The sequence below is a fragment of the Protopterus annectens genome, chromosome 1.part1 (assembly GCF_019279795.1).
Source record: "Protopterus annectens isolate FY-2018-M chromosome 1.part1, PAN1.0, whole genome shotgun sequence".
Taxonomy (NCBI): Eukaryota; Metazoa; Chordata; order Ceratodontiformes; family Protopteridae; genus Protopterus; species Protopterus annectens.
The window spans coordinates 1,458,029,074-1,458,054,774 of NC_056726.1; the positions used below are offsets into that span (position 1 = coordinate 1,458,029,074).

The 25,701-nt window shown below is 37.8% G+C and overlaps 1 protein-coding gene across 1 annotated transcript in view; it reads left to right on the forward strand.

Moving 5' to 3' along the window:
* LOC122816395 (mannosyl-oligosaccharide 1,2-alpha-mannosidase IA-like) overlaps positions 1–25,701 on the forward strand; it is a 1,552,790-nt gene that overhangs the window by 1,289,303 nt on the left and 237,786 nt on the right. Inside the window, exons 9-10 of the mRNA XM_044089154.1 lie at positions 9,422–9,641; positions 11,511–11,683. Coding sequence (XP_043945089.1) covers positions 9,422–9,641; positions 11,511–11,683 — 393 coding nt within the window. The remainder of the gene's footprint in view (positions 1–9,421; positions 9,642–11,510; positions 11,684–25,701) is intronic.

Sequence of the window (25,701 nt, forward strand, 5' to 3'; positions counted from 1 at the left end):
GGCCATGAGGGTTTGGGAATGGGTGATGTCTTCAGATCTCTTTCTAATTGCAGTGTACATTCTAGAGAAAACTAACGTATTGGCAGACAGGCTTAGCAGGTCCCTTCTGATGCCTCATGAGTGGTGTCTCAATCAGCCTGTAGCAGATATGATCTTCAGCCGTTGGGGCTGACCTTGCTGCAACTTATTTGCCACCCATCTAAACAACAAGTGCAGCAAGTACTTTGCTCTGACCCCCCCATAGGGCGAGTCATTGAAACATGCCCTGATTCATGATTGTCGTGTGGGTCTCCTTTATGCCTACTCTCCTCTTCCCCCGATTCCAAAATTCTTACAGAAAGGAAGCAGGCTGAAGAGCTCAGTTATCCACATTGTCCTTTTCTGGACTCAACAAATATTGTTCCCCTTCCTATGGTCTCACTTGTAATATCCTTCATGGATACTGGAGTGTGCTCAAGATCGCATATCTCACTCATCAGGAATTCAGCTTCTCAACCTCCAAGCCCTCAAGCTAACTGCATGGTTTCTCTTCCTCCAGTAATAGTTAGACGGTCCATGCTTTCTTTCCTAGTCTGTTATTATACATATTATATTATTTTGGCCTCACAGAAATCTTTTACCAAGAAAGTCTGCAGAAACAAATGTAAAAGATTCTCTGTTTGGGCTTATAGCCAGAATACCGACCCTTTCTCAGCCCCAACTTCTGCTATTCCTCTCTTTCTGAGAACTCTTTTTAAAGGAGTCATTTTCTCAAAAATTTAATTTAATTTGGCAGCAATTTCAAATTTCCATTCAGGAATCTCTTTCTCTGGCTTCTTCCAGATTATGTAAGGCCTTCCTGAAGGGCATTTTTGTTCTCAGAGCCCTGATAAAGGGCCTTTCTCCTCCTTGGGGCCTTACTGCTGTCATTCAAGGTTTAACTCAGAAGCCATTTGAACCAGCAGACAAATGTGATATGAAATTTCTTTCATGGAAAACAATCTTCTTGGCAGCTATAACTTCATCAAAAAGAATATCTGAATTCCAGGCTCTGTCAGCTAAGCCCCCTTACATTGTTTTTCATAAAGACAGGGTTCCTGTATGGACTAACCCTTCCTTTCTGCCTAAAGTGGTATCAAAAAATAACATTAACCAGTCCATACAGTTACTAGTATTTTTTCCGGATTTTTCTAATAAAGGAGAATACATCCTTCATCTTGATGTGTACAGACTACATTTTTATCTTCACAGAACATAACAGTTAAGGAAGTCAGAAACCAGTAGAACCAGCACTCGGACACCAGCCACGAGTCAAGAAGAATTAATTTATTTCAGGTTAAGCGCTTTCTTCCCTAAATAAATTAATTCTTCTTGACTTGTGGGTGGTGTCCGAGTGCTGGTTCTACTGGTTTTTGAGTTTGTGCTGATATTTGTTTTATTAGTTCAGGAAGTCAGATCAACTTTTTATATATTTTTCCCCCTAATCGCTTGGGTCAAGCAATATCCAAAGTTACTCTAACTAAATGAATTATGGACTGCATTTCATTGGTTTGTTCTCAAAAAGGAATAAATTTACCAAGACCTCCTCGAGTTCATTCACCTTGGTCTATGGCTAATTCATCCGCCTTTTGGTCGAGGTCTCCATTGACGACATTTGTGCTACAGCTGCTTGGTCAAAGACTCATACATTTGTTATGCATTACAAGTTGGATATCATAATCAGAAGCAGAGCTTCTTTGGGTTGGACAGTGATCTGACAGGTCCTTCTACAAGGGTCTCCTGAGGGCTACGTAGCTGGAGCCTCTTTCTCATTTATCAGGAAGTATGAGAAGAGGACAATATCAGATTTATAAGGTATGTACTCACCATAACTAGGCATCTGTGTTGACCATTTGTCATTCTTCCTCACCTTCCCTCACATCCATCCCCAGTCCCTGTCGCTCCTGGGAGTACCTATTAGACTGTGTCTGGAACCATTCAGTTCCAGGTTTGAGCCCTGTCTTTTCTTCTGTCTATTTTTATCTTTCTTGGACAAGTGAGAAATTAGGCGGCAGAATTGACCTGAAGTGATGGGGATGGAATAGGTTATTATGGGTAGAGGGGAGGAGCTCAAGAGCTGGATTTGAAGTCTGTCGTATGCAGCTGATTCAGATCTGAGATTCGGTTCTGAACCTATTTGTGAGGAAGAATGAAGATGGACAGCACAGATGCCAAATTATGATGACTACATAACATAAATTTCCATTAATACAAATCTCTGTCCTCCTAGCCAAATATTTGCAAGCAGGGCAACTGCTCTCCAAATTAGTATGAACTACACTATCCTGAAGACTGGGACAATTCTGATAAGAAATCTTTATATGTAAACATCTCAAAGAATCATGCGATTGCATAATATCCCAGTGTTGTCTCAGAATGTAGAACACCCCTTCTACAAAGGCAGCATACTGAGTCACAAAAATACATATCCTCTTTTTTAAACTCTCCCTGCCCCTTCATTTATATGACATATACCACCATCTCACTCTGTTTCTCTTCATGCTAAGCTTTCTCCAGGAAGCAACCAACTGATGTTCTGTTTAGTTCATACTATGGAACCTCTGCACAATATCGTCAACTGCCTTAATAAATTCCCCCTCCTTTCTGAACATGTACCTTTAGCCCTACAAAACTCTCCAGAGAGAAGGGAATTTATAAGATGCAAAGGATATGCACTACAGGTTTCCATAAATGTCTTTGCTGAAGTTGTTGTTCTTCGTTCGGCTTTTCCCGGTTAGGGGTCGCAACAGCAGAAATCCGGTCCACTAATGATTGGCAGTAGATTTTTATGGTGCCGAGGTACCAGCCCGATGCCCAACCTTCAACGAAGGCACACCCATTCACGCATGTCTTTCAAATTCCACTCAACCTCGGGGAGGACTCCACAAAGAAGGTGCTCCAGTCGAGAATTGAATGGGAGAACCGTTTGCTGAAGTAGTCGTCCAATACAGAGTCAAACTAATCATGCCATTTTTTATATAAATCCTAACATCCAAATTATACATTACATCCTAGCATAAGTAAAAGACAGACCCACATCATTTTTATGTAACCGGGTCTTAAACTCAATAAACAGTTCCCGAGGTTTCCTAATAATAAAAAAAATATGAATACATCACTTACAAAGTAATATGTGATTCTTAAAATAAGTATCCTGATAATCAACTGCCTCCCCAAGTTGGCATAGGTTAAGGCAAACTTTGCACCGTTGCAGTACCAAGACATTGCTTAAAAAAATCCACAAAAAAAAAAAAAAAATATATATATATATATATATATATATATATGTATATATATAAATTAGATAAAAACAATCTTATTAATTTCAAAATATCTGACAGGCTGTTCAAATCATTCAGAAAATATGCCACTGTTTCTACTCCATGTTCATATTGGAAACAGGAATATAAGGAGGCAAAATACACAGTGATAAGAAAAAAAGATTCTTGCCACTTAAGTCCCTTAATTTGTTTTAAGATGTGCATCTATCTTTTATATATAAAAATTTATGGTTTCATAGTTTCATTATCATTTCTAAAACAGTCCCCACTCACTTTAAAGGACCTCCCTCTTGGGAAGCATTAGGTCTCCTGGAGGGGTGGGAGTCACTAACATTCTTATGGGGCTTGAGCAATGCATAAAACAATGGCATTCGTGGATTGGAAATCACAAGTTTATCCCCCAGTCTGTCTGAGATAATGCCTTTCTATACCAGTGTTTCAACAATAGATGCCAGAGTAGCTTGCAGCTTACTCAAAGGATTATAATCTAATCTTAAATATTCCTCCTCATTATTCAACGATTTAAAATACATTTATTTATCTATTTTATTTTATTTTACATTTGTTGACCGGGCTAGTCTGGCTGGATATATGTCCATTTTCAGCAGATGCCCGAGGAGAAAAGCTCCAGTATATATACTAGTAAATAACATAAAACAGCACAGTAAGAGACAAATATAAAAATCAAAAAACTATTCCAACGTAGCATAGTGACAGTACAGAAGCAATTTAACAGGTAAAAAAATACAGCTAGGATAGCTAATCCCATATTCTTTGCAGAAGCAGGAATTGTAAAAGACAATAAAAATAATAACAAACAATAGAGTTTATACAATATTTACAGAATTAACAATTATGATAAACATTTGTGCCAGGCTATAGTTTTAAGAACCAGATTTGCACAGCAGGAAGCAACATACAGGTTTAAATAATAGATGAGATGACAGGTTGCAGTAATATATCTAGTGTAAAGAGAGAGTGACATTATAGGAATAGTAATATCCACGTGGATGCTAGGTGAGCTACAGAGGAGGGGTAGTACTAGTGGGAGAGACAAGTAGATGAGATGGATGTATAACAACAGGTAAAGGAGAGAACCATAATGAAAGTTGGATGCTGTGGTCAGTCAGGATTTGAGCAAGGGCAAAGTCAGTGTGATTTGAAATAGTTCTTTAATTGTTTCTTGAAAACTTGTAATGAGCCTAAAGTAGTCAGTTCCATAGGAAGTTTATTCCAGTATGAGCCAACAATATTTGTGAACAAGGAGTCACCAGATTTATTGTGTGATTTGAGAGTAGCTACTAGCAGTTTGTTAGCTGAGCAAAGGGAAGTAAGATTCCTGTAAGGGGCAACAATGTTGTTAAGTATGGGTGTATAAGTAGGGTAATGGAGAATTTTATGGGTGATAACTAATTGATGTAGAAGAATAAGATTTTGAAGTTCAAGCCAGCCAAGTTTTTTGAGGTTAACACAATGATGGGTACGAAATTGGGAACCTGTGGCAAACCTGGCAATGCTGTGGTAGGATGTGGCAAGTTTCTGAAGGTTAGATTTTGATTGGTTGATATAGGATGGAGAGGCATACAGTAATGTAGAGATGAGATGAGTTTGTGCTAGAGACACCCTGGTAGTTGCTGTAAGAAAGGGCTTAAGTCTATAGAGGGCACCTATCTTTTTATTAACAGCTTTGATGGTTAGGTCAATGTGGGAATCAAAGTTTAGTTGATTATCTATTGTAAAACCTAGTAGTTTAGTGGAACAATCAGGTGTAATGATAGTGCCATTGCCAGAGACAATAGAAAAGGAGAAAGGGGCAGATTTAAGGGTTGGAGAAAAAAGTAATAATTTGTTTTTTTGGGGATTAAGGAGGAGACAGATATGTTGGAACCAGTTTTCTGCTGCTGTAAAGACTTTTTGGGAGGAAGAATGAAGTTCAGCTGGAGATACAGCAGAGCAGATGAGTGTTGAATCATCTGCATACTGAATGCATGAGGGTGTTGGGAGTGAAGTAGACAGGTTATTTATAAATATGGAGAAGAGAAGGGGACCTAAGATGGATCCTTGGGGGACCCCGATAGTGACTGGGAGTTGAGAGTATAAATGGCTGTCCCAAAGGACTGCTTGTTTCCTGTCTTTCAAATATGAGTTAAACCAGCAAAATGCCAAAGAGTCAAGTGAAAAAGATTTCAACGTGTCTAGCAGAAGCTGATGGTTCACCATATCAAAGGCTTTAGAGAGGTCGAGAAATAAAGCAGAGGAGAATAGGTTGTTATTGCGATTTTTGTTGATAGAGTCTGTAAAGGAGAGAAGAGCAGTGGAAGTGCTATGGAAAGGTCTAAAACCATGTTGGGAGTCTGCCAGTAGGTTATTATGAAGAAGATGATTTAAAAGTTGATGGTGTATACAATGTTCTATAATTTTAGATAGTGGTGATAGTAAGGCTATAGGACAGAAATTAGAAAGTTCGTTAGTGTTTCCTCCTTTATGCAGTGGAATGATATGGGAGACTTTCCAGGGGGAAGGAATAGTAGATTTGGTTATTGTTCTGTTAATTAAGATGGAAACTGGGTATACTAGTACTTCTGCTGCTAGCTGCAGATATTCAGCTGGTAGTTGGTCGGCTGAAGGAGTACATGGTTTCAGTTTTGAAAGTAGCTTACGAATATAGGTTGTGGAGACTGTACTAAATTTTAGAGTGGGGGTGTTGTTATGAGGAGAGGTATTTTGAAGGGATGTGGGGGGAACCATGGTCTTTGCTAGAGAGGTGACTGTTTCAGAAAATAAATTGTTGAATGTATTGGCTATTATGTTAGGCGGGGTCTGAGCTATGTTAGCTGGAGTAGGTGTTTTGGAATTCCGTGGATGGAGCAGTTTATTGATTCCTGACCAGAATTTTTTGGGGTTATGATTTTGATTTTCTTGATATTGGGGGTAAAATTTTTTTTTATCAAGAAGGGTGAGCTTTTTTGTAGTATTTCTAAGGTATTTGAAGTTTTGATGGTCAGTTGGGTTTTTAGTAGTTCTCCATTTTGTCCATAGTTTGTTCCTTAATAGCATTGTTTGCTTGGTTTCTTTAGAAAGGAGCAGCTTTGGATCCTGTTCTAATTAAGCAAGAGGGGGCGTGACGCTCAAGAATTTGGAGGAATGTATTGTTGAAATGGGTAACTGCCTCATCAAGTGGGAGGTATTTTAGAGCTGACCAGTTACATCCTTTGAGTTCATCAAGGAAGTTTTGAAGGATGAAGTTTTTTTTGTTACGTATAGTACGATAGCTAGCCTGTTTGTGATTACTATTTTTTTGTTTAGTGATATAAGTGAGAACATGGTCACTGATATTGTCAGGGAGTATTCCAGTTTTATATGAGAGGGGATTATTGTTGACCAATATCCAGTCCAAGATGGCCTGTTTATTGGTGGATTTGTGAATCCTAGTTGGGGAGATTATGGTTTGTTGAAAAGTAAAGAGGTTTAGGTGATAGTTGGGTTTGGGGGATATGCAGGAGTTCCAATCAATACTGAAGTCCCCTAGGATTATGGTTTCCTGAGGAAAGGTAGTGGAGAGCCAGCTAAGGATGTTTTCAAGTGTATTTAAGTTATTGCCAGGAGGGATATAGGAACATATTATGTATATGGCTTTGTTTTTATTTACTTGGAATTTGCTACAGAGTATTTCAGCATTGGCAGGGTATTATTATACATAATTTTATAAACCTCCTTTTGTATAATTACAATTAAACTATGTATATTTTGTATGTTTTAGAGTCATGCCTTTTAACAACAGTGCAAGAAATCTGGTCAAATGAGAAGACAAAGGTTGAAAAATAGGGACAGTGTTTAAATATTGCTGTTATAATCTTAGAAATTTGCTAGAATAACAGGTTTTGTATCGGCATGCATTTTCTGATAGATATGAAGTCTGAAACTCAAATGTCTGTCATTATTTAGCAACTAATCCTCAGTGAATTGCCAGAAAACTACTAATTTTATGAGAAAATAGGCCAAAAGTATGATGCAAAAGTCTGGACATTCTGCAAAAATCTGGACAGTTGAGGCATGTTTAGAACTTAGAGAAATCAAATAGCAGAACTACTAGTTCTGTGTGTGATGAGTTAATAAAGTTTATTGTTTTTAAGGAAACATCAGTTGCCGATGTGCAGTATATGTTAAGAGCTGTGCACTATATCCTACGTCTTAACTGACCACTGGTCTTTGTCAGAGAAAACTGCTTAGCAGAAGAAAGAGGCTTCATTATATTAGCTGTACCTTGATTTCCTTTGACTTAATTAAACCATATTTTGTTTATACTCCCTGGATTCTAATTATCATCAACTACTGAATACTTTTGAGATTGTATTTGGTTTGGGGATGAATGTACATATTTTTCTATAGAATATGTGTACCATTATTACTTTTTGCATACATAGAATTAATACTGATATTACTGGCCTGATAAAAACATTGCTTTGATATGACGGGTTATATGATTTCTGCAGTTTTACTTACTCAACTTTCATTGGTGAGTATCACGGAAGTGCTTTGAGTTTAAATTTGTTGCAAGCAGGCAGCATGTGTTATTGTTCCTCCTCAGATTGGTAGTCTGTGGTCTATTTGAAGCCCTGGAAGACCATATTGTGTTTGTTGAAGATTCCAAGAAAACAGTATTATCATATCGAATCTGGCTTTGTGATTTGCTGTGACCAGAAGATCAGTTATCCAATGATGCCTGACTGGTCTTGACTGAAATGGTCAAAACAAGCAATAGCCCTAGTCACACCTAAATGGGCACTATAATTTTTAAACAAGACTAATTTTAAGTAATGTGATTTTGGTTTTTATATAAAATGGCTCCATTTCATTGAGTTTTTTTTTTTGAAGTCAGCTGATTGAGGCTGACGAAAGTGCGCAATAAACGGATTTGTGTATGTGGAACAGTTTCTTCTTGGTTTTTATTGGGATTCCTAATCATGCCTAGTCAGACCCAGTGCGCGATCAGTATGAATATGGTAACAAGTTTTGTCATTGGCAGTTTACCGTCAAAGCTGGCTTAGGATGTTGTTGTACGATAACGTTTATTCTTCTCCTTCATGTAGAGAACTCTGAGGTGACAGTACACATAATGTGTGTGGGGGGAGGGGTGCAGGAGGCCTAGTTCCCTGACATTAAATGTTTGTCCTCCTCTCTCTGTTTTCCCAAACCTCCAGGTTTGGGAAGATAGTCACCGGCACTGCCTAATTCACCGTAATACTGACACTTGTCAATCATACCTCAATGTCATAGTACAAGAAATCTGGACAAAGCCTAAAATAATGGGGGGGGGGCAAAGGTCCCAAAATAGGGAAAAATGTTAAATATTCCTCTTACAAACTTAGAAACTTGCTAGAATAACAGGATCTGTACTAGCATACATTTTCTAAAGAATATGAAGTCTGAAACTCAAATGTTTGTCATTATTTAGACACTTCAATCCTCAGTGAATTGCCAGAAAACCACACATTTTATAAGGAATATACCAAAAATATAAGGCAAAAATCTGGACATTCTGTGAAAATCTGACAGTTGAGATGTATGTAATCAATATATGTGTTAAAGATACTGCAAGGTAAGTAACGACTTTCAAAAATAGTCATGTATTAGGTGTAACTATTTGTGAAATGCTGGACTTGTTTGCATTGTAGTTTTTATATACTGTAAATGTTGTTTCAACCAAGGTAAGCTTAAATGATAAAATAGTTTATAATTCACTTGTCATGGGCCATGGCAGGAACATTTTTAAGAAACTGATAGATGATTATGTTTCTTAGAAGTATTTTTTTTTTTACCTCTTTTGAAAACAACTAAATTTAGTGTACATAGGAATAAATGTAACACTTAGACAGGAAGCTTAACTAATAGTCCATTGAGAAAATGATAAACATAGAAAACATAAACAATGCATCTGGTAATTACATTTTCTGGAATAAAGCCTCATTTCCCATTACAGAAGAGAAATGTGTGTAATTTATAGGTTTGGGTATACTTTTTCACTGATGATGCACCTCTCCAGAAAGAATTAATAGCATAATGCTGAGTGGGAAAAGTTTTTGTAAAAACCAAACTGAAAATAACTTTTCCACTCTTCTCAGGCAATAGAACAGAACTTAGTCAAAAAGTCACCTGGTGGTCTCACCTACATTGCGGAGTGGAGAGGTGGAATCTTGGACCACAAGATGGGCCATCTTGCATGTTTCTCAGGTGGGATGATAGCCGTGGGAGCAGAAGCAGCAGCTGCTGACCGGAAGCAACATTACATGGATCTGGCCAAAAGTATCACTGCAACCTGTCATGAATCTTATGCTCGCTCAGGTACTGTATAATGTAAAGCAGACAAATCATGTTACATTAGCATCTACTACTCATGTTCCAACTTTATTTACAGCCAAAGAAATTCCATGTTCACCAAAACCTAGTCAATGTATGTTTATTAGTGTGGAGTGTAGAAGAATTTTCAACCTCTTGCTAGGATTTTTCTTTGTTTTTGCTGTACAGTAGTGATCACAAAGACTGCAAAGACATTCTGTTCATTTCCTCTGCCTACTGTAAAATCAAAGTATCATAGATTAGTACTAGGCTAACTTCTTTTGTGGTACATTTTAAGCCTAGTCAAATACCCCATGCGAGAATCAAACCCTGCACTTTGTGTCTGGTAAACATCATGCCAACCTCCCAACCCTTTTAAAAGTATCCACCTTAATTATTATAGTATCATAGATCAGTAGTGGCCTAACTACCCTAGTGAGTTATTTTATCCTTAGCCAATGATCTCATTTGAGAATCAAGCCCTGCATTTTGAGGGGGTAAGACAAGTACTTTAACCATTATGCTAAACCTTGCATTTTCTGCTGGTCTTGATTTATTTTTCTGTCTTTTGCTGGCAGTTATTTTGGTAACCCCGTCATGTCTTATAGGAATCTGTTTTATAACCTTTTATGTTTGCAAATGCTTCCTCATGTTACCTTGTCAACAGAAACTACTTCAGTGTTCATGCCATGGTTCCCAGCCACAAAGCATCTTTTTTTCTTGTTAATCCCTGTTAGGCTGATCATTTGAAACTGTAGCATTATGCTTACCACTACCCTTACACGATGTAATATTAATGTCCCTTAAGTTTTCCTTTTGTGACTTAGGTCTCAAACTGTGTACCTGCTTTACTGCCTTGTCTTTGAAGTGCCTCTGCCTTGCTTTTAACTTTATAGAGTTATAATTTCAAAAAGTGAATTTAACATTGCATGAGTGATCCTATCAGAAGTCTGAACAATGAAATCACTCCGTTTCTGAAGTTCTGAACATCGTGCAAACTGTGTGTACATACTATTATAAATTACAGTAGGGTAAACAATAGTGATGGTATTGACAAATGTTTTGGATGAACATGCAGGGAGGTTAAAAAGGTACTAGTTAAGCCCAATCTGCAGCTTATCCCACTGGTATGAAATGGACTGATCAAGTGTTTCCTATCAGCATTCACACACCGGCTTTCTGTACTTGGGCATAGTAGTTCCCTTACAGTTTGTTTCTGCCATCAGAGACCATTGTTTAGCCACCTTGCGATCAAAGGATACATATCCCAGGTCATTTCCTTCAACTGCCCATTACTACCCCCCCCCCATGCCCACTGTGTATTATTATATACTTTAATATATAAAGATGGTTCTGTGTGAAACCACATGATGGATTTCGGTACGTTTCTTTCATTTATCTAGCCTATCTCATGGGAGAGAAACAGCTGGTTTATATTATGCACCAACGGATATACTTCAGACAAGGAAAATGTGTAAAATGAAGTTCTGCACACACCTATGATTCTTAATTCCATCTAATTGCTAGTAATCACATCTTCATCATGAGCTCCGTCAAAAACAACACAAAAAAGATTGTTATTATGGTTGATGACTGACATATCCAGTTTAGGAATTATGACACATCTTCCTTGTAATAGGCAGTTATTGCAGACAATGACAGTGAAATGAGAAAAAGTGTAGATAATTATTTCAAACGTTTGCATTTAGCTGAGCTTACAATGGTTCTATGAATTCTTAATGTTGACAGAGAAAAGAAGTACGTCTAATTTCTTTGGAATATGATTTTTTGCCTTATTGTTTTTCATAAAACTATAATGACTAACTACTCATATTTATATGTATTTTATTTTTTTTTCTTTACAAATATTTTTAGACTCCAAGCTGGGCCCTGAAGCCTTTCATTTTGTTAGTGGAGCTGAAGCCATGGCAACAAGACTGAGTGACCGATATTACATCCTGCGACCGGAAGTGGTGGAGAGTTACATGTACATGTGGAGATACACACACGATCCCAAGTACAGGCAGTGGGGCTGGGAAGCACTGCAGGTAATGTGACTGCAGGTACTGAATGCCTTTGCCTGTAACACTTAGGGATGTGTTAAATATACTACAAGGTAGCAACGTGTGTCAGTACGCTCATACAACATCTGCAGCAGTTTTCGTAATGCTGTTTTAAATGGCTGCCTGGGTGATATTGAGTAAGGCTTTTTATGATGATTATGATGTCAGATCAGTCACCCAACAGAGTTTTTAATCAATTACAGTCCAGAAAAAGCATGTGAAAGCATATGTGGTATGAAGGAGAAGTGAGAAAGAATGTTGTTGTGAGTTTCAGAAGACTTCCTTATTAACAAGCTTAGATCAGCTGGCTTTGTCTATATTAAGTGAAGCAAAAACTCTGCTAGAATGAAATGTTTTAGGAAACATTCTTATTACTGGACAGGATAATCATTCTAAGTGGCAGCATTTTATAATTTTAATTTCAAAGTGAGATCTATAACTAAAATATGGTGCAGTAGTGCTGACAATAAAAAGTCTAGTCTAAAAACAGCAACAGGTAAAAAAAAATCAAGTAAAGTTGAAACTCATTTTAAGCGTTGATAAACATTACTCAAAAACACGGAGGAGGCTATGCCCTCCTATAACTTGCTTCTTATATATGTCAGCTATGAAATCACTGCTCCTTGTAATAAGAGGAATTCTCTGATACCACAATCTTCAGTTTAAAAGAGAAACAGTGGTTGCACTTTTGTGATCACATTTTAGTTGATTACTTGTACATCATATTTATGCTCAGTACTTTCAGTTTTAAAAGTATTTGATATCTTTTTTTATCCATATATTAACTAGATAAGTGAATTAATCTATCTTGGGCCCTTTTCATCCAAACCCACATCACAATGGAGAAGGTAACTGCAATATACAGGGACAGTATAGCCTAGCAAGAAACTTGTTTTTGAGATGTGATAGGAAAACAGAGTAGTTGGAAAAAACCCACATAAATGTCATGACTGAACAGTGGTCCCTGGAGCTGTGAACAGAGGCCTTAACTTCAACCAGTCTGTGTAGCCACATTGCAGCAATGCTGTAATTTTCAAGGTTGTGTTGTAAATTTGCCCCAAGCATGGAGTTGCTACTCAGTGCATCTCTAGTCAAGGACTTCTTGAGATAGTGGTACATCCCAGTGGTATGCATGTACACATAGTGCACATGTGTTAATTGTTTTTATGTAAAGTAACATTCCTCCGTTTCTGGTATGCCCTAGTGGTATGTATGTGCACATACTGTACACGTGTCGATTATGTTTATGTAAAGTAATATTCCTCCCTGTGTGGTACACCCCAGTGGTATGTATTTACACATGATGTACATTTGTGAATTATGTTTATGAAAAGTAATATCCCTCCATTTGTGGTACCCTCCCCCCAGTGCTATACATTTACACATACTGTGCATGTGTTGATTATGTTTATGTAAAGTAATATTCCTTCCTTTATAGTACGCCCCAGTGGTAAGGATGTATACATACTATACATGTGTTGATTATGTTTACGTAAAGTAATAGTCCTTCCTTTGTGGTATGCCTGAACATGTGCTGTGCATGTATGGATTATGTATATATAAAGTATCACGCCTTCCTTTTTGGTACACCCCAGCAGTATGCTGTACATGTATGGATTATGTATATGTAAAGTATCACTCCTTCCGTTATGGTACACTCCAGTACTATGCTGTACATGTATGGATTATGTATATATAAAGTATCACTCCTTCCGTTATGGTACGCTCCATTAGTATGCTGATTATATATATATATATAAAGTATCACTCCTTCCGTTATGGTATGCCTCAGTAGTATGCTGTACATGTATGGATTATGTATATATAAAGTATCACTCCTTCCGTTATGGTACGCTCCATTAGTATGCTGATTATATATATATATAAAGTATCACTCCTTCCGTTATGGTATGCCTCAGTAGTATGCTGTACTTGCATTGATTATTTTTATGTAAAGTAATGCTTCCTATGTCCCAGTGTACTCATGTACACATGCTGTGCATATGTGGATTATGGATATATAAAGAAACATTGGTCTCTCTGTGGTATGAGACATTAGTAATCATGTACACATACTGTGAATGTGTAGATTATGCATATATAAAGTTATACTGCCGCCTTTATGGTATGGTCCAGTGGTATGCTTGTATATGCACTGTGCATTTATGGATTATACCTAGATAAAGTAACACTTTTCCTTTCATGGTACACTCCAGTGGCACTCATTTTTTAAAATATCATTATTAAAATATCGCTTAAGACATAGACACACATACATTAGTAGAAAAGAAAACAACCCATAGTTACAGTTTTCATTTTTATGTATTATATGACACATATGTGGGTATTTTTTCTTTTAAGCAATTGTCATTCATTCCAGTATTACGTAAATTGTTCAGTTCCTGCCTTCCCTTATACCTCATTCCTCCTCTCCCTGAATGTTATTCTGGATGTATTGTTCCTACAAAAATCAATTTATTTTTATGCAATTTGTTCCTTCCATTTTCTAAAGATCTCACCATCAGATCTTTTATCTTCTTTATAATATTCAGTACTTTGGTTACCGTTGGTTTACATATAGCTTTCCATGTTCTAGTAATGACTATTTTGGTAGTCAGTAGCATTAAATTAATAAGACCTTGCTATGTCTAGTCAGTTCAGATCCTGTGTCCCAGCTCAAAAAAAGCATATCTTCAGTTATTAAGGATATGAGTTTTTTGAAATGGGACACATGATCTGTAATCACTCTGTATTTCTGACAGAGTACTCTGTAGGGAATTTTTAGAATCTGTCAACTCATTACACTTGCAAAAAACATGTTCCCAGTTACCTGTCTCTTTCCCATCACACCTCCAGCATTTGCTGTCTACTTGAGGAAGTATTCAGTGTCTTCTTGGGGTATAAAATACTTATGCAAATTCTGACAAGCAAAGATCCTAAGCTTTCTGGACTTTGTTGCATACTTGGGAGTTGTTATTGTTCCATTGTAAATTGCTTTTCCAGTCTGTCTTTTATTTTTTTCTAACCTCCTCTGATTAATAATCATAAGTTATCATGCAACATTTTATATACCTTACTAATTATCCCCTTTTTAACAGCAGCTTATGTCTAGATTCATCTAAAACCCCAGAAGATCAGGTCTTTCACTTGAAATTCCATATCCCTTTCTGTTTGCCTGTACTCTAAGAGCAATATATGGTAGGTAAGGCAGTCTTTAGCCTGCAGTCCAGACATCTTCTTGGCCTCATCCCCCCTCTGTTACCTTTTCTTCTCTCCTTATTTGGATTCAACTTTTCGGTATTTAGATTCTCCTTCTTTGCTGTTCTATACCTTCTGTACTGTTTTACACCATAAAAGACCACAAAGCTACTGTCATTGCAATCCACAAATGTTCAAACCCATCAGTTGCATCTATGTGACTGCACACGGCTCAAATGTCCAGTTGTGATAAAAAAAATAGCTACCATAATGGATACCAGCTTGGTTTACACAGCTGCTCACCAGCCCCACAAAGCCAAACTAATGATCATTTAACATTATCAACTATTCTCATCCATAGACAGGTCCCATACCAAGCAATTATGGACTCATTATTGAGTTTTTATACCTCAGATGCCTGAGTGTGGTAAAAAAATAATTATGGATACAATAATGCATTTGGAGCTAATTGTCCATAAATATACAGTAGCCCAAGTATTTGTACTTATTTCACACAAACACATACCAGACCTGCAAAGCCAAACTGTTTAAACTGAGCATCTGACAACAGGGTGAGTTTTTTCATTAATCCAAAAAGAAACCAAAAAAAGACTTAATTACGTTCCAAATTGCACCAATGACTTTAAAACAATTTTAAAATAACAAAGAAACAAATGCAATGCAGTAAGCACTTTCGTTTGGCTATGCCAAACTTCCTCTGACAAAGGAGCCATCATTTCCTGTTCTTTAAATAACAACCAAGTGGCTCGCTACATAATTGCACTAATCAATTTCCCTCTTAAACAAAGAAAACCCCCTCAAAAGCATGTAAATGTTTGTATAAAAATCCTTCCTATTTTGAACAGTAATTTCATGATTTTGTGTTCCGATGAATTAACTAAACAAACGTGCACAATTATAAAAATATAACCTTAATAAAATATGTCCATTTATACATTTTACTACTACATAAACAAAATAGATTTTTATGTGGATATAAATATAAAGTAAACATATAGTAAATACTGCCAATAAATAGTCATGACACACACCAGTAAATATAGGCAGTTGAACATGCCTAATACTGTTACGGGTACTATCCGTCAAGGGACTTTAACCTTAAGATGCTTCCAACAGAAAGTACACCTTTTAATCCTGGCCAACAATGTTCATTCAATTTAATCTGCCATTTTAATTCCATTTTTTCTAGTAGAGCTTGCCATGCATCCCCCCTCTTATCTAATTGTAAAGTATCCAGGATTACAAATTTAAATGAATGTGAAGAATATGTATTCACATGTTTTGCCAAAGCATTTGTTTCCGTTTTATCACGAATGGCCCTAATATGTTCACCAATCCGTTCTTTTAGTTTGCACTCAGTTTTCCCAGCATAAAAACTAGATCAAGATGAACATATGGCACAATAAACTATTCTGTCAGTATTGCTATTAACTTTCCCCAAAACTCTGATATTGTTACCATTTATAAATACTGAACTGGTTTCTAGTACATATCTACAGTATTTACACCTTCCACACTTGTGCATAATGCCACACCTAGTGTTACATGAGGTTTCAAAACATTTTTTTAAATTAAATCCTTTTTTATAATCTATAGTCAGGGTAAAATCAAATTTATTATGTAAAGTACTATCATTTATCAATAAACTGCAATTTTTAAGAAGTTATTTTCATTGACAGACAGTCCACCCACATGCCCCCAGTCAAGAGTTATAGCTTATTTGCTTTGCGTATCTCATCTGCTTGTGATAAAAAAATAATACTTCTCAGCCCCTTAGGACAAGTGTCACAGACAAAAGCCAAAATTGTGGACCGATTTTAAATATGCCCTTGTAAATTTTGAAAGTTGTTAGACTAACAGTTTTTGCATTAATGTGCATTTTCTGAAGGGTGTGAAGTCTGAAACCCAAATGCTTTTCTTTGTTTTGGAGACTCTAATCCTGAATGACTTACCAGAAAACCACAAATTGTATGAGAAATAGATGTAGAATGTGAGGCAAAATCAGGGACAGTTGAGATCTAATTTCAGCTTTTTTTTCATAGGATCATATTATCATAAGAAGTTACTAGGTTGTTGTCCCTGAGGCACTTATAAGCCAAGCCAAGAGTTTAGCCCATGTTTAGACAAGTCAGCACCTTGGTATATTTTCTGTTTTCCATCCAGTTATCCAGGTTGCGCTTAAAAAGGGGTAAAGAGGTACACTAGTGACGTGGAGAGGGAGTCTATTCCATAGATGGGGGAGTCTCTAGGACACAAATCTGTCCCGCCAACAAGTCCTGTTGATGTCACAGACCAGGTTGAAGCCAACAGTGTGAATTACTTAAGTGGAGCTTGAGTTGCGGATATGCAGCAGTCCCATCAAAGTGTGTTCCGTGATCGCCTTCTACACCAGACAGAAGTCACCTCTTAGAAGTCTGTATGAAACTGAGTAGAGGGATAGGGCTTTTAGCCAATCTATGTGTGGTAGAAGTTTGAGGACCTGGATTCTCCTGGTGAGGGACCTCTGTGGTCTGTCCAGCTGCTGCACGCTCTTTGTGAGGTACATGCTGAAAGGGGCATTGTACTCAATGATGGGCCTTATAAGGGAAGAAAACAGGGATTTTATGACCTACTTGTACCTGGATGAGATACCCTTATTTATAAGGTGGGCTATGTAGAAGGCTTTCCATACAACGGAAGCAACATGGTGGTCAAAAGTCAGGTTGCTGTCAACCTGGGTGCCCAAACCCCTCACGACTGATTGCGTGCTTAGGACATTCTTATTAATGTAATAATTTGTGGAGACATCACTCTCCCCAAAGGGGATAATGATGCATTGTTTGGTATTCAGCATGAGGCTGTGTTTGTGGCACCAGTCATTTGTCTGAGTGAGACCCTCTTGGAGGATGTCTACATCACTAGGGCAATTGATGACAGCACATCCAGATTCATACAGCAGCCACAAACATTCCAACCATACCGCTCAACCTCTTAGAGCAAGACATCTGGACAAAGCTACACAAAATGGGGAAACAAAGGCCCAAAAATAGGGACACTTTTTAAATATTGCGCTTACAAACTTAGAAAGTTGATAGAATAACAGGTTTTGTATTAGCATGAATTTTCTGATGGATATGAAGTCGAAAATCAAATGTCTTACATTATTTCCTGACTTCAGCCCTCAATAATTTGCCAGCGATTTGCCAGAAAACTACAATTTTATGAGAAATGGACCAAAAATATGAATTAAAAATCTGGAAATTCTGTGAAAATCTGAACAGTTGAGAGCTATGATTCCAACTTATTTCAAATGAATGCACTAGTCCTGTAAAAAACTGAACAAACGACAAGAGGCCAGTTATTTTTATCCACAAGCAGTCCCCACCCACCAGTTATTCTCTTTGTACCTCATCTGACTGTGATAAAAAAATACCTTTCAGCCTTTTAGCAGAAGAATCAGGGACAGAGAGAAAAAGTAATGAGGGACAAAGCATACATTCAGTGGCAAAATTTAAATATTGTTATTATATACTTAGTAAGTTGGTAGAATAACAGGTTTTACATAACAGTGCATCTTCTTAAGCACATTACTTATCAAACCTGTCTGTCATTAGTCACTAATCCAAAACAACTTGCTGAAAAACTACAAACCTTCTAGAGCAAAAATGTAAGTCAACATCAGAGACATTCTGCAAAATCAATTAATCCCAGTGGCAATAACAGTTGCAGTAAAAAAGCGCTTTGTATATAATGCAACATTTTGTCATTCAGAGACATGCAATGAGGAAGAACCTTATTACTGTCTAATTTGCATGTCAGTAAAACTTCCTTAATTGTATGAGAGATAATCAACAATTTCTAGCCGTAGTTAACTCTGGTGGTCCATACATAGCATTGGCACAAGCAACCTTCATTTACTGTCCCCCACATATGCACACAAAACAGGTAGTGTTGGCAGGGGTCCAGGTGTTTCTATGCATGTCTCTACCTGCATATTTGAATGTATGTTTGATTATGTGTCTGGATGGGGAGGTAGCAGTAAGGAGGGGTTAGTTAGGGGAATGTTTGGTTTGTGTATGTGTGAGTGTGTGTGTGTGTGTGTGTGTGTGTGTGTGTGTGTGTGTGTGTGTGTGTGTGTGTGTGTGTATATATATATATATATATATATATATATATATATATATATGTATATCAACACTTCACATAATCGAATTGCTGAAATCTCGAATTGCATATGGTCGAGACCATATGATTGAGATTTCAGTAAATCGAATATGTGTAGTGTGTAAAAATAAGAGTTTACTTACCTTAATACATTGCGTGCACACAGAGGCAAGGATTCTTGTACGCTCTGTGTGTACGTAATGTTTTTTTTTTTTGCGGTGTTGACAGGAAATGAGAAATCTCCCATTTTGCGCTTCCACATACAGCGCAAGATGGGAGATTTCCCATTTCCCCACTGTAGTGCGATCTTGGAGTTGGTATATTTAAGTAGGGGGGGGCATGGTTTGACAAAGCAAAGTTTGTCTTTTTTTTTTTTTTTTGGTTTCGCTTCAGAAGTTCGAGTTTATGAAACTCGATCTTTTGCTTACGGTTATTTGCAGTTCGAGATTTTGTAAATTTGAGCTTCTGAAGTGAATCTATATATATATATATATATATATATATATATATATATATATATATATATATATATATATATATATATATGTTCATAGGTTGGTACTAGGCTATCAGCCCTAGGGCCTATACAAGCCTAGCCATAACAATTACCTGGATATTTGTTCCCACAATATTTACTTCCCTGGACCCCTGTCTAGCAGGGTGACTGACGTGATCCCTGAGGTAAATTTCCTATCTCTCATACAGTCATCAAGGTTCCTTTTGAAGAGGGCCAAGGAGGCAGTCTGCTTGACATGTATGGGCAGTCTATCCCAGAGTCTAGGGAGTCTCTGGGTCAGGAACCTGTCCCTCCAGAATGTTTTGTTCATTGTGATGACAAGGTTTAGATCCCTGGAGCATGTGGCTCTGAAGGGTTTGGGATTTCTTTAAATTTATGGGTGACCGGGTGAGTACATCTGTGAGTGTGTATGGGGGAAGGTAGTATACCTTCATAGTCCCTAGACTAACAAGTAAATCTCTGTAACAATGGGGAAGCGGGCACTATATACCAGGGATACCTCTTTTATAGTATGGCTTAAAGGTATTTAAGAAAAGAAAAGTTTGCAGCACATAAAAAGTGGGATGGGGTCGAACGCTAGACATCAGGGGTACCTCTTTTTTACAGCATGCTTTACATACACTTAAGAAAAGTTTTGCAGCATGAAAGATAAGGGGGCAGTACACACCTGGAGTACCCTTTAAGGCATGCCTTAAATCCACTAAAAAATATTCAAATCCTGCTCCCTTGTAGCTCTGTGGAAGGCAGTAGACCTTTCACCACCACTACATACCAAGAATCTTCTACAATATTACAAAAAATGAAAAGGGGAAAGAGTTTGAACCCTGCACTCCTGGCACAGAAAGAGCCAGCATTACTCTACTGCATTAACTCATCCGTTAGTGTTAAAAGGGCCTTTTACATAATAATCTGTGGCTTTATACAATGACAACAGCAGTTCATGACTTATGAGGGACAGGAACAGTAAGATTCCCCTGTTACATCAGCAACAGTCAGTGGAGAGGGATGGGTGCATCACTGTCTGGGGGGGGGGGGGTACCAGGACAAAATTGGGAGAAACACTAGGCAACAGGGAAATGATTTTAAATCTGATTTGGAGTCACTTAACAAAGTTAATAGAGCAATGGTTCTGCAATCACAATGAACTTTATAAACAGTAAGGGAGAATGGAATTCTAATGTTGAGCATTATTGGCCGGACGGATGGTGATTTAGGTGGGCGGGGCCAAAACATCATAAGACATCGGGGATGTTCTGACAACTCAGGCTAGTCTCAACCTCTTGGCACAAAAAAAATCTGGACAAAGCTAAAAATAATGGTGGGACAAATTGTAAATATTGATCTTATAAACTTGTTCTGAAGGAAATTAAGTCTGAAACTCAAATGCCTGTCATTATTTAGTGAATTTAATCCTCACTGATTTGCCACAAAAATTCAGAAAATCACAACTTTTATGAGGAAGAGACCAAAAATGTGAGGCAAAACTCTGGGCATCCTGTAAAACTCTGGACAGCTGAGTGGTATGACTCAAGGGACAGGTAGCATGTATGTTGGGGTGTGTGGGTATGTATGCTGTGTGTCTGTGTGTGTGTGTGTGTGTGTGTGTGTGTGTGTGTGTGTGCGTGCGTGCGTGCGTGTGTGTGTGTGTGTGTGTGTGTGTGTGTGTGTGTGTGTGTGTGTGTGTGTATTTGCTTATTTAGGGCTGTTTTATAAAGTAGTAGCAGACTGAAATCTGAGCAACTTCCCAATGGTCTGTCGTAAAAGAATGCCTTAAATACAGGTTGGTATTGCTTGCATATTCAGCCCAACTAACTATATCTTAGACAGCTACAGAGATATATTGATTTTTTATTTCCATTTGCATAATCACACAGAGAAAAAAACAGGAAATCACACAGCAGAACTGATCCTTGCACTTAACTCTTTCTGGATAACATTTTGTGGTATTTACTCATGTAAGTGTTATTAAAGTATGGTTCATTAATGTAATATTTCCCTGTAAAAGATTTGTATAGTAACCTTTTCTCCTATGTACATTTATATTAACTTCTTAAATACCACTGCAGTATCACAATGTACACTTTTAAAGAGTGATATAGTTATAGTGTTTCTTCCTTCCATGCTGGCAAAGAGTTCTAATTAGGGAAGTGAACTCTCACAACCCAGCTCAGTCTGACAAAGAAAGGCTGAAAATCCACAGCATGTTTTTTTGAAAATATGTTCTAGAAAGCATATATCTGTTTTTTAGAGAAAGCTGCTTTTTAGCTCTTTAAGACAATTCTTTAATTATCTTTGGAAGATGGCTTTAGCTGTAACAATTAAAAATAATGGGCACTTACACCCCTTACAGATTTGGTTTTTTTGATGTTACTGTCAATGTACAAACTAGAATTCTGTTTTGTACGTTGTAAAATGAGTGTACATTACCAATGATAATTACCAGTGCGATTTTAAGACATTACATGCTTATGTAGCTTGTAACAGCAGGACCTTTCAGAAAACGTTTGCATAAACTCCTTTTCTAATCAAAAAGAACTTCACCTTTTATTATTATCTTTGTGGTTGGCGGAAGCCATCTCTGAATTACAATTGTTACTGCACTCTTTCATCTCCCCACCTTGTTATCCATTTCTCCCTTTGAGCAGTCATAACACAGTATTTTCTCTCCGTCTCTGATTTTCAGTGTTGTTTCTTGTAAAACAACAGTGTTTTCATTCTCCTGTTTCTGATAGGATTTGATGACCGCCCCCCCCCACCCATCTTGCACATAATTCACTGTTGTTTTTGTCTTCTTCTTCCTGCTGTCTTAATTCCTGCCATCTGGCAGAACCCTTCATCCAAACCTACTCCCTGAGCTGAATACTGTGTTCTTTGTCAGCTGCTTGTGGTCAGATCCTCTCCTTCCCATCCCCAGCCTCTGAATGCCTGTCTTTTGGCTCTTGCATGTGAATGAGTTTGCCCTGGACATGGGCCTTTTAAGACCACATAGGAAAAAGATATCATATGGCCTACTGTCACAGCACTCAAGTTGACAAGTGTAAAATAAGTAACAAGGGGCCTCAGAGAGGAGCTTTAGGATATTACCAGGCGAGCTAGGAGTGAGTAAAGATCTGATACCAATCAATTTCACTCTGTTCACTCTGAGTGTAAATAAAAAAAAATATGCCTTCCAAAGAGCTAGATCCAGCACTAGGGCCCATTGGCTGGGAGAAGGCCCCTACTGGCTGGGAAGGGGCCTCTTGTCTGGGGTGCTGCCAAATTTATGTTTTTAATTTAAATAAAATTATATTTTTTTAAAAGGCATTCTTCTTTAAGAATGTCCTCTGCATCTGGCCACATGCACCTGTTGCGTCTGTGTGTATGTCATCATCGCACAGATCTGTTGTTCACTTCTTCAATTCCATGTTCCATGTGCACAGAATTTGAAACACATTCACTCCCTGGAATGGTCACACATAAGGGGTGTGTGCGCGCGCGTGTGTATATGTGTGTGTGTGTGTGTGTGTGTGTGTGTGTGTGTGTGTGTGTGTGTGTGTGAAATGCCCTAATTAGGGATGGCATGTGGTTAGTTTATTTGCTCAGGCTCAAACCCTGTATCTTAGTTACAGGAAACAAGAGCACGAGTCCTCTACCCCATCTATCAAAATGCTAAAAAACTGAGTTTCAAGTGCATTTTTAAGGAATTGTGAGCTTCACAGGAAAAGAAGTTTAAGGCTGCTCATGCTGTCTGTTTACAGTGTGCAATTGCTTTGCTTAGCAAATGTATCACTGTTGTGCTATAGAGTTTAAAGGTATGCAGATGCTGGTTAAAGTTAATTCTTATCAGGTGGGAGTAGATGCGAGAAAGGAAAGAACAATAGGAACCTGGTTCTGGTGTAAATTCTTGTATATTGGGTCTAATCAATCAGGGTTGGAGGGTTTATATAGTTGAGTGGAAGCAAGAGAGGAAAGTTCACTAGGGAGTTGATTCCAGCTTTTTCCCACTGTGTTGGAGAAGAGCGAGTCCCCTGCTTTGTTGTTAGATTTGACAGAAGAAACTAGACATTTTTTAGCTGAGCGAAGTGTAGGGAGATTTTTGTAGGAGGTGATTAGATTAGTAAGGATTGGGGTATTATTAGGGTGATAGAGTATTTTTGGGGTGATAAGTTGCTGATAGAGTAATTTGTTATCCAGTTGTAGCCATCCCAGTTGTTTGAGGTTGTGACAGTGGTGTGTTCTATAGGGGGAACTGGTAGCAAATCTGGCTATATTATTACAACAGGTGGAAAGTTTAGTAATGTTATTTCTAGACAGATTAGTATAAAATGCAGAAGCATAGAACAGGGTAGAAGATAGGTGGGTCTGAGCAATAGTAATTCTTGCTGGGGGGGGGGGGTAAAAAAGGGTTTGAGTCTGTAGAGGGAGCCTAGTTGTTTGTTGACAGTTTTTATTGTTGAGTTAATATGGTCAACAAAGCTAAGGGTGTTGTCAATTGTAACACCCAGTAAATGGGTTGTGGTGTCAGGGACTATATTTGTGCCATTGTTAGAGGTTATTATGAAATTTGGTAGAGGTGACTTAAGAGTAGGAGCAAAGAGTAGCAGTTTTTTTTAGGGTTCAGAAGGAGGCAGTGTTGCATGAACCAATTTTCAACACTGTTTAATACTGTTTGGGTCTGGAATTGGAGAGAGTTTATGGACTTGGCAGAGCAAATTAATGTTGAGTCATCAGCATATTGAATGCAAGTGGCTTGAGGAATTTTGGTATGTAGATTGTTAATAAATAATGAAAAGAGAAGAGGGCCTAAAATGGAGCCTTGATGTAGATTGTTAATAAATAATGAAAAGAGAAGAGGGCCTAAAATGGAGCCTTGAGGTACTCCGATGTTCACAGGCAGGGAAGAAGAAAGGGTATTATTCCAAAGGACTGCCTGCTGTCTGTTTTCAAGATAGGATTTAAACCATAGTAGAGATTGTGAGTCAAGTGATTGGGCTTTTAGGATTTCAATGAGTAAGTTGTGGTTCACCATGTCGAAGGCCTTTGAAAGGTCAATAAATAGAGCAGAAGAGAAAGTATTGTTGTTACGATTTTTGTTTATAGAGTCAGTAAAGGATAGTAGAGCGGTAGTTATGCTATGGAATGGTCTAAAGCCATGTTGGCAGTTGGCAAGTATGTTATTATGGATAAGGTGGTCAAGTAATTGTCTGTGTATGCATTTCTCCATTATTTTGGCAATTGGTGAGAGTAAATAGAGTAGATAGGCCTAAAATTTGAGAGCTCAGTAGATGTACCACCTTTGTGTAGGCGGATGATGTGGGATACTTTCCATATGGAAGGGATTTTACTTTCTGAAATTGTTCTGTTTATAAGGATGGAGATGGGGTAGCCAATGGCATTAGCTGGTATTTGCAGGTATTCTGCTGGAAGGCAGTCAGCAGAAGGGGTGCAGGGTTTAAGTTTTTGGAGGAGTTTGGAAATTTGGGATGTAGGGACAGGTTGTATGTGAAAGGTAGGAGTTGTAGTATTAGGGGTGTTTAGAGGTGAAGAGGTGCTTGGTGGTATAGAATTGGCAAAGGTTAGAATGGCTTCAGTAAAATATTTATTGAAAGCATCTGGAATCTGGTCAGAGTTAGTTTGGTTGAATCTAGAAGGTGAAGGGGTTTTAGAATGACCTGGTGACCAGAATTTCTGGGGTTGTTCTTTATGGGTTTGTAGGAGTTGAAAGTAATAGTCTTTTTTGTCCCTGAAAATGTCTTTCTTGGTGGCATTTCTTAACTGTTTGAAGTAAAGATGATCTGATGGACTTTTAGAGGCTCTCCATTTGTTCCAAATTTTATTTCTGAGGAGGATCTTTTGCCTAGTTTGTTTTGTAAGCCAGGGGGCAATTTTGGTCCTTATGTGGGAGGAACGAAGTGGGACATGAGAGTTGAGGATATGAAGGAATTTTGTATTGAAGTAGATAACTGCTTCATCTAGTTTAAGGTGTAACATGGGAGACCAATCACATGCTTTGAGTTCATTTTGGAAGGACTGAGGATTGAAGAATTTTTTGGAGTGGAAGGTTGTAACATTATTATAATTAGGACAATGAATTTTTTGCTTAATAATATAGGTAATCATGTGGTCACTAATATCATCTGGAAGG